The 9,497-nt window shown below is 37.5% G+C and overlaps 1 protein-coding gene and 1 pseudogene across 1 annotated transcript; both read right to left on the bottom strand.

The window, feature by feature from the left end:
* Window positions 1-1,346: 1,346 nt before the first annotated feature.
* LOC146886253 (uncharacterized) lies at window positions 1,347-4,199 on the bottom strand. Its single transcript, XM_085673363.1, has 10 exons — window positions 3,924-4,199; window positions 3,628-3,840; window positions 3,300-3,548; window positions 2,591-3,223; window positions 2,303-2,495; window positions 2,025-2,139; window positions 1,846-1,950; window positions 1,702-1,777; window positions 1,525-1,620; window positions 1,347-1,442 (listed from the first exon to the last, which is right to left on the bottom strand). Exons 1-10 carry the CDS (start codon window positions 4,197-4,199, stop codon window positions 1,347-1,349), a joined length of 2,052 nt encoding a protein of 683 aa, XP_085529489.1.
* A 115-nt stretch (window positions 4,200-4,314) lies between these two features.
* Window positions 4,315-7,509, bottom strand: LOC146886254 (uncharacterized; annotated as a pseudogene).
* Between the last annotated feature and the right edge of the window lie 1,988 nt (window positions 7,510-9,497).

Here is a 9,497-nt window from a genome sequence, read left to right on the forward strand (position 1 = left end):
CTTCAACATGCAATTAAGCAATGCAAAAGTTCAAGAATTTGTCAAAGTTTATTAAGCATGAAATCAACTAAAACGAATTTCCCACTCTGAAAATTAAGCAAAAATATATTGGATTCTTCAATTAAAACGCAAATGCAAATCCAAAATGAAGAAATAACAAAACCCAACTGAACAAAACACTAACATCAAGGTTTCATTTCATTATTTGCAAGGAATCAGTGCAAACGAAAATTAGTTGCCCATGGAATTCGAATCAATAATAAAATACGAACTAAAATGCATAGTTAAGAGGAGAAAAAAAGACAGAAAACTCAAATTTAAAGAGATAATGTGTAGAAAACATTACTATTATCTCCAATTTGTGGAAGAATCAACAAAATGTATAACCCTAACAATGGGTGCTCTCCTAAATGTAAAACCAGGTTGTGGAAGAAGAAGATGAGAGTCGCTGCTACTCTAAGGAAACCCTAAAAAACGTGGTCACAACATCACATTTGCTTATAATTACAAAATTGTCATTCTGCCACTTAGAATTACAAAAAATCCACTATGGGCTAAAAATGGTGGACCAATGACGTGGACAGGCTGATTGACATGACGCAGACGTGGCAATGATGTGGAAACTCTCTCTTCATCTTAAGATTAGTGTCCAAGCTCCAAAATTTGCTCCATAAAATACCTAAAAATAATTAGTAACAAAATTTGGCCAATTAATGCCAAATTACTCAAAATTCAGAATAATGGCCCAATGAAGCCCAATTGAGGAAACCGCTCTAACAAGAGACAATTAAGCACTAAACACTAGTGCAGGGAAGGGAAATGACAGCGGTTATTTCCAACTTTTGGCTTCGGGTCCGCAACCGCTGCATATACGACCGAGGTAAAAAGCTAGTAGTTTATGCCTCGGTTACAACCCGAGGCATATAAAATATTTACTGCCTCGATTTCCGCACAACCGAGGCCTAATGCGTACCAAAAATTCAAAAAATAAAAAAAAAAATTTAATATACTTTCTGCCTCGGGTCTGTTTTGACCACGACAGAAAGTGAACTTTACTGCCTCGGTTCTGGTCTAACCGAGGCATATGGCCATTTAAAAAAAAATTAAAAATTCGAATGATCTAAAGCCTCGGTTTTGGTTACAACCGAGGCATAAAGCTATTTTTTTTTAAATTCTGGTCCTATTTCATTCAAATCTAGCACATTTAACCTGCAAATTTTGAACCAGAAATACAAACCCAGCCAGAAACAATATCATATTATAATTGATGGACTCATTACAATACTTAAATACTATTCATATTGTAGCACTCATTACAATATCATATGCTTTCATAAACAAATATACTAAGTACTATTGTACATTTGAATAATATACTTTGTCAAAGCTATCCTTAAATATTTGATGGACTTGACGGGGATTGATGTACTGGTACCAAATCTCTGCACACAAGAGAATAATTTAAATTAGTATATAAACTAAGCCAAAATTGCATATAAGTATTTCATATAGTGAAATAATTACCATTTCCCAACCACTTGTGATACGAGCACGTACAATGGTTGATATCCATTGCATTACATAGTAACCGCACTCATATGAGCCGGTTTGTAAATTACACTACAATGAATGCACATTTATAAGTAATTGATGAAGAAAAGAAATTGAATAATTATAATATTGTAGACCAAAATAGCAAACCTTGAGGCTCAACCATGCTAGCCTTTTCGTCATAGCAGTTGATTTCCCTAACAACATGCTATGTCCAGCGATTGAACTATAAAAAAGGTAAGGTGTTAGATACAATTATATAAGAAAGAGAGTTCATAAAATTAAGGTTCTTACCAATCTATAACTTGTCTAAGATGGTTAGGAGGAGGCCTGTGCAAGGAACAAAGCCACACAGCAATGTTGTCCTTCATGGAAATTACAACTAGTTGCCAATGATGCCTGCAATAAAACAAAATTGGTTGTTGTACCTTAAAATAATATATTATAATTAGAAGTCAACAAACTACACTTACCCAGAAATATAAGGGACAAAATATATTTTCTTCCCTTGTCCAAAGCATTCAGTGACGTATGCTTGAATGTGATCAAATTTATTGCCTACATGAGTGAGTTGGGGGTCTATGAACCCTATACATCACTCAACCCCATATTGTTACTGACACTAAAAATATACCTGGACAAAAAAATTTATTTAATATAAGTTACTATATAAATTAATTAAACATAATGAATAGTTTAGATGCTTACATCATCCATAACTGAATAAGGGTAATATTCAGTTCTTCTGTACTCGATGCAAGCTCCAAGACATCTTGCTTATGCAGGTACATTGGGATGTCACTATCTCTCCCAAATACATCAGAATCCCATGGAACTACCATCGGCTTATCACTAATGATGTCAGCAAGCTGGTGTAATGCACCAAGAGGATCGTCCAAAGATATTGGAATCTTCATAGGTTCAGGACTTTCCACTTGATGCGACTATTAGTACATGGAAAAAATAATTTGATTGTGAACATAAATAACATGTAAACTTAAAATGCAAAGTACTATAAGGTGAGTTTGGGGATCCATACCGAAGGGTCAGAAATAGAACCAACTAAATCTTTAGGCCAGGCGAGGAAAGACTGAAATGCCTGTGCCACAGTATATACCTCATCTGTTGGCATAGGAACTAAAGCATCTGGTATAATAACTTCCTCTACAGTGACCTTAACCTCATCATCCGCCAGCTCCATACCATGAAGAATAGTGGCTGCCTCAAATTTTGTTCCACGAGCAACTAGTGTCTTCCCTGTACCATGCAGAACATATAGTTCACATCGATGAGTGTTGTCTGCATCATCCCCTGGTACAGCTGGACCTGAGCAACTCCCCTTTTTGCTTCTACCTGTTGGGGGCACAAAAGGTTCTGGTTGGGGAATTAGTTGCGGAGGGTTGCCATGACCACCAAAATGTTGCTCGAACTGACGCATAACCCTTTTAGTGATTTGTTCTGTCAACCGTTGAGTCAGTTTTTCTTCATACTCAGCACTATGTGTCCATGAAGATTGACTAGAGGAGCCACCAAAAAATTGACGAATGCCGACTCCTGATCCAGCAGCACGCACACGTCCGGGGTGCTCAGGTCGTCCAATTGTAGTAGCAAGAATATCATGACGACCTTCTGGAATGAAAGTACCTTGGGAGCTCTGCTCAACCAAGGAGTCCTACAATATAACACAAGAAAATTAAGAGAAACTCGGTATAAAATGATATTAATGTTTTAGTAAAGTTAACTCTTACAATTTTTTTAGAGATTTCTCGTGCAGTTTCAGAAGTGTAGGTGCCCGATGATCGTAGGCGGGCTAACTTCCACTTTTGATGACGAGATGGTGGTGAAGGAGGCGCAAGACAATCATCTTCAGAAGGTGGGGGCCTAGATTTTTCTTTTTCCTTCAATATCTTTTCTTCAAGCTTTCTATACCCACCACGAGACAATATGTGTGGGTTTTTATTTTTTTTACTTATTGCTTGGGCTTTTGTCCTTATTTCCTGTAACATATAATTGATTTTATGAATTAGTTCAACTTGTAGACAATTTCAACAAATTTTTGAATTCAAGTAAACTAACCTTCCATCGCTCAGACGTACGAGACTCAACAAACTGACGCCAAGTGTCTTCATCAATTGAAGTGTATAGCTCACGTGGATCTTCATTCTTTTTAGATCCATAGACATACCTAGACGTTAGTTTTGTCTTAAAACCACGAAAATCTTCGGCGACTGCTGCCAGACATCTATGTTTAAGTGTCGGCACATTTGGAATATCAAATGTCGTCTGCAATAAAGAAAATGAACATCAATAAGTGTTTTACCAATATAATAAAAATATAAATTAAAAAAATTATGTGACATAATTTACCGTTAATCTTGCCATATCATGTTCCGTTGAACTTCAGACACATGATCGAAACTAGGAGTAAGGATGGATATTCTGTCACGTGCCAGTACTCCTAAATAGCTTCTAAAGAGGTCTCCATTACGACCTGAAGCTTGACCAGTGATGACGTCAATAATGACATGAGTCTTCTTACCTTTAGCTTTTCTCAACATGAGCTTCCTCAATCTAGTGGCTCCTCTGGTGGTTCTTTTTTTAGGCAATTCATCCTCCGATGATGATGATGAAGTCTGATGGTCAGCCATATATCTGTTGTTAAAAGAAAAAAATACAAAAGATTAATAACAAATAACATATTATTTCACAAAACACGTAAATTTATATAAACAATTCAGATTCATACATAAAGTTATGGATTGGTCATATGTATATTCCCTCATCATGATCTTCCCGAATTGCTTGTACATCGTCAAGTACTGGGGCCTCATCAAAATTTATCGCTGTTTTAAATGGATGAGTGTCAGCAATATGAAGGTTACTTAAATTCTCTTCATTAACATCAATTTGTTTCTTGCCATGAAGAGCAACAAACCAATGTTCAGTTGCAGGATCTTTTACATAAAAAACTTGAGATGGTTGATGTGCCATGATAAAAGGCTCGTCTCGATAACCCACCTTTCGAAAATCTACTAGAGTCATACCTGATTCATCAATTTTGACACCACTCTTATTATCAATCCACTTACATTTGAAGAGTGGAATAGTGAACACAGTATAGTCAACCTCCCATATCTCTTCTATTACACCATAGTACGTCATTGACCCAATTACCGGATTTTGATCTTTGGATGTGGAAAATTGCAGCGACTCAGCTTCAAGACTCACTCCACTATTTTGTACTGTGCTTTTATCATCCAAAGACTATGTGTAGAATGTGCAATTATTAATTTCATAACCTGTACAAGTTACGACATCAAATTTCAATCCATTTGCTAGCCACATCAAAGTCTCAGAAGATTGTGAATCTTTCAAAACCTCAGATTTAAACCAAGGCATGAACGTTTTGTTATGCTCCATCAACTGCCATTTCTCTGATTGTCTTGGATGTTGTTTCTTTACAATGGCTTTGTGTGCAGATAAGTAAGGGATCACCTCATCAGTGTTGTTCAATATGTATAGATGTGCTTGCAATAGTTCTACGCGAGATTTGGTTACCACATTCACACCCCGGATGTTGTTACTTATAGAACACCTGTTCAACCATGATCTAGGAGGAACTCCTATCGGATTTGCTTTTGTCATGTAATCTGAACAAAACTCAATACTTTCTTCTGCTATATACCTTTCAATCATTGAAGCTTCTGGACGATATTGATTTTTCACGTACCCTTTCAAAATCTTCATATAGCGTTCAATAGGATACATCCATCTTAAGTATACTGGCCCACAAAACTTGATTTCTCTTACCAAATGAACAAGCAAATGTACCATAACATCAAAAAAGGATGGAGGGAAAAACATCTCCAGCTGACACAAGATGATAACAATCTCACTTTGAAGGTCATCTAACTTTAAAGGATCGATGACTTTACTACAAATTGAAGAGAAAAATGAACACAAACGAGTTATAGTTTGTCGAACATTTTTTGGCAAAATTCCAGGAATAGCCACCGGTAACAATTGTTGCATTAAGACGTGACAATCATGAGACTTCAGGCCAACAAGCTTCAAATCCTGCATTGACACTAAACTCTTAATATTTGAAGAGTATCCTTGTGGTACCTTGACACTTTTAAGACAAAGGCAAAAACTTATCTTTTCTTGTCTAGACATGGTGTAACATGCGGGAGGCAAATAAGTACGCTTACCAGCCTCCCTTGGTGTCAAGTCTTTGCGAATATTCATTTCAAGCATATCCAACCGAGCATTTACTCCATCTTTTGTCTTTCCTTGAATGTTAAGTAGTGTACCAATCAAGCTATCACACACATTCTTCTCCACATGCATTACATCTATGCAGTGTCTAACCTCTAACTTCGACCAATATGGAAGATAAAAAAATATTTATTTTTTCTTCCAAGGGCTCGTTGTAGATGATTTCTTAGAGGTTTTCCCAAATACATGATGTATTTTATTAACTTTTTCATGAATTTGAAAGCCATTCAATGGAATTGGTGCATCATCATTCTCTTGATGTCCATTAAATGATTTTTTTAACCTTCGATAAGGATGATTCGATTGCAAAAATCTTCGATGGCGCATATATACTGTTTTCCTTCCGTATTTCAATTGATGAGCTGTAGTGTTTTCTTCACATATAGGACATGCTTTATGACCCTTGACACTATACCCTAACAAATTACCGTAAGCTGGAAAATCATTAATTGTGCAAAATAACATTGCACGCATCATGAAAGTCTTAGAAGTAAAAGCATCAAATGTTTCAACCCCATCCTCCCACGACATCTTCAAGTCTTCAACTAGTGGACTGAGATAAACATCTATGTCATTTCCAGGCTGTCTTGGACCGGATATCATCATAGACAACATCATGTACTTTCTCTTCATGCAAAGTCCAGGAGACAAGTTGTAAATAAATAATATAACGGGCCAGCAGCTGTGGTTGGTACTTAAATTACCAAATGGATTCATTCCATCAGTAGCTAAACCAAAGCGAATATTTCTACATTCTTCACCGAATTGGGGGAACTCGTGATCAATATTTTTCCATTGCATTGAATCAGCTGGATGACGAAGCAGGCCGTCACATCTTCTCTCATCTGCATGCCATCGAAGGTTTTTAGCGTCTTTTGGATTCGCAAATAAACGCTTAAGTCTAGGTACGATTGGAAGGTACCAGACTACTTTCAAAGCGGGTCCATCCTTTTCTAACTCACCTTTATCTTCATTGTTGATTTTCTCCTTGTACCGTGATAAGCCACACTTCGGACACTTTTTCAATCCTTCAAATTCTTTCCTATAGAGTATGCAATCATTAGGACATGCATGTATCCATTTATACTCCATACCCATCGGACAAAGAATTTTTTTGGCATCATAGTTGCGAGTGGGTAGTGTATTTCCATCTGGAAGCATTTCATTCAACAACACTAATAATTCTGTGAAACTCTTATCGGTCCACCCATTAGTCGCCTTCAAATTCATCAATCTTAACACCGCTGACAACCTTGTAAACTTAGTTGAACCAACATACAACGAATTCTCTGAATAAGTAAGGATTGTCTCATACACGTGCGCTTGGGCAAAAGCTTCAGCGCCAACATCACGAATCATGTCCTCTAATTTGTCTTCTTCATGTTGATCTTCCACGATGGAATCCACAAAATTTTCAGTTCGGGAGACAGTTGGAAAGTCTATTAATTCGCCATGCCATGTCCATATTGTATAACATGGAAGGAAACCATCGGAGATAAGATGTTCCCTAATTGCAGTTGCATTCAACTTTCTCGCATTCAAACAATTCACACAAGGACATCTAAACTTCACTTCATCATCACTTTTACCTTTATAACGTTGCGCAAATTGTATAAATTCTTCTACTCCTTTCTCATACTCAACACTGATGCGTGGCAAGTAAATCTAGTCTCGATCCATACGTTTATATACTGAAATTGTGTGAACAATTTCAGTAATCTTTAAATGAATGATCACCTCGCTTTTGTATTTAAGGTGTGACCCTATCCCATTCAAGAAGATTCACTTCTTCTAGTTTATTGGTACATATTAATTTTAAAAGACATATCTTAAATTTCACGAAATTTTGCCAGCATTTCGCATTGGTCTTCAGGTTACACGAAATGAAAGTGATTATTAACCACAGTCAAATATGCACCCAAAGATCAATACAAAACACAATTGACAAATATTCATGAATATTGAGATATGTATATTAAAATAGACATGCACTAATAAACTATTAAAAAGTGATTAATCTTCTTAAACTGTCCAACCGGACAATTCAAGATTGAATACATTTAAATTATTAGTATTGTCTCCTTTTAAAAAAAAATACATATTCTTTAAAAAAAATACTTGGAGACAAGTAAATAATTTTCGTATTCAATCTCAAACGGGAAACTATGGCTAACTCCATGCAACGACAATTTGAGATCAAACAAAATAAATTGATTTACTTTAAAATATAAATAAAAAACATACTAAATAAACAATATACTAAACAATTATAAGCTCATAATAAAATTAAGAACCTAGAGTGTGAGACGTGAGTAGCAACGGAGGAGAATCAATTGTACCCACAGTCGGACAACAGGGATACTACGTCAACACTGTCAAAAGTTTAAAATAAATTCTCATGAAATTGATACATACTAACTCCTAGGATCCAAATTATCTCCTAGTACAAACAATCCAAAATTTCTTCCATATTTTTAATAATCTCAAATTCAAGATTGAAAATATAAGAACATACAAGCAATCCAAAAAAATTAAATCCAGCGAATCCAAAAATAATCCAAATCGTAAAAATAAACATACCAAGGAGCGGGGGATTGAATGGAGGCAATGGCAACGGCACCGGAAGAACCTCCTCGAGCTGCGTGCAGTGGCGGTGGAGGCAGACTGAACAGAATCGTAGTAGCCGTTGGTGATGGTTGCTCGAAGAAAAAACATGCTGCGGCTCCGGTGGCAGTGCACGACTCCTCAACGGTGCAGCGACGGTGGTGGTTGGTCGAAGAAGAAAAAGAAGTCGCGGCGGTGCGGTGCTGCGACGAAACGATGCCCTGGAACGTCGGAGGTGTGCGAGATGGTGGGAGCTCTGCGTCGGAGGTGTGCGGGACAGTGGGAGCTGTGCGGGACGGTGGCGCAGAGCTGCGCTGGTCGTCGGAGAAGGGCGGAGCAGTGCGGTGGTGGTTGGTCGAAGAAGAAGAAGTCGTGGCGGTGCGGTGCATGCGACGAAACGCTGGCCTGAAGCGTCGGAGGTGTGCGGGAAGATGGGAGCAGTGTGTGACGGTGGTGCTGGTCGTCGGAGAAGTGAAGGTTGGCCGGAGAAGATGAAATCGCAGAAGAACGGAGATCACTGCACAATGAAGGAATTGGGGTTTTTTAACCCTACGAAGGGATACTGCCTCGGTTATTCAAAACCGAGGCATATTGTACCCTTACTGCCTCGGGTAGGCGCTGAATTGAGGCATATATTACCACTACTGCCTCGGTTAGTACAGAACCGAGGCATATTCCTTCAGTAAAAAAAAATAAAAAATTCAAATTAGGGGTCAACGCAGTGGTCAAAATAATTACATGTCTCTACTGCCTCGGTTAAGAGAGAACCGAGGCATATTGCATCAGTGAAAAAAATAAATTAATTAAATTAGTGGTCAACGCGTTGAGTCAATTTTTTTTAGCCATATGCCTCGGTTATTATGACAATCGAGGCATAAAAGTTGAATTTAATTACAAAACTGCCACCGCGTGCTTTTATGCAGCAGGTCCGCAGGAACCGAGGCATATACAGCGCTGTAAAAGCTCTAAAATGCACTAGTGAAACAAGCATCAAGAATGACACAAAAGGGAAATGGGATAAAGGAAAATAATGATGGCCCTAAGAGGAAAATTGCTTACAAGAG

The sequence above is a fragment of the Vigna unguiculata genome, chromosome 5 (assembly GCF_037176805.1).
Source record: "Vigna unguiculata cultivar grain cowpea cultivar isolate G323 ecotype 2 chromosome 5, ASM3717680v1, whole genome shotgun sequence".
NCBI classification, from domain to species: domain Eukaryota; kingdom Viridiplantae; phylum Streptophyta; class Magnoliopsida; order Fabales; family Fabaceae; genus Vigna; species Vigna unguiculata.

Coding starts and splice junctions, on each gene's coding strand:
- LOC146886253 (XM_085673363.1), bottom strand. CDS start 4,199: ATGGCTGACCATCAGACTTCATCATCATCATCGGAGGATGAATTGCCT. Junction 3,549..3,627: donor GTACGTCTGAGCGATGGAAG/GTTAGTTTACTT, acceptor TATATGTTACAG/GAAATAAGGACAAAAGCCCA. Junction 3,224..3,299: donor GAGAAATCTCTAAAAAAATT/GTAAGAGTTAAC, acceptor GTTATATTGTAG/GACTCCTTGGTTGAGCAGAG.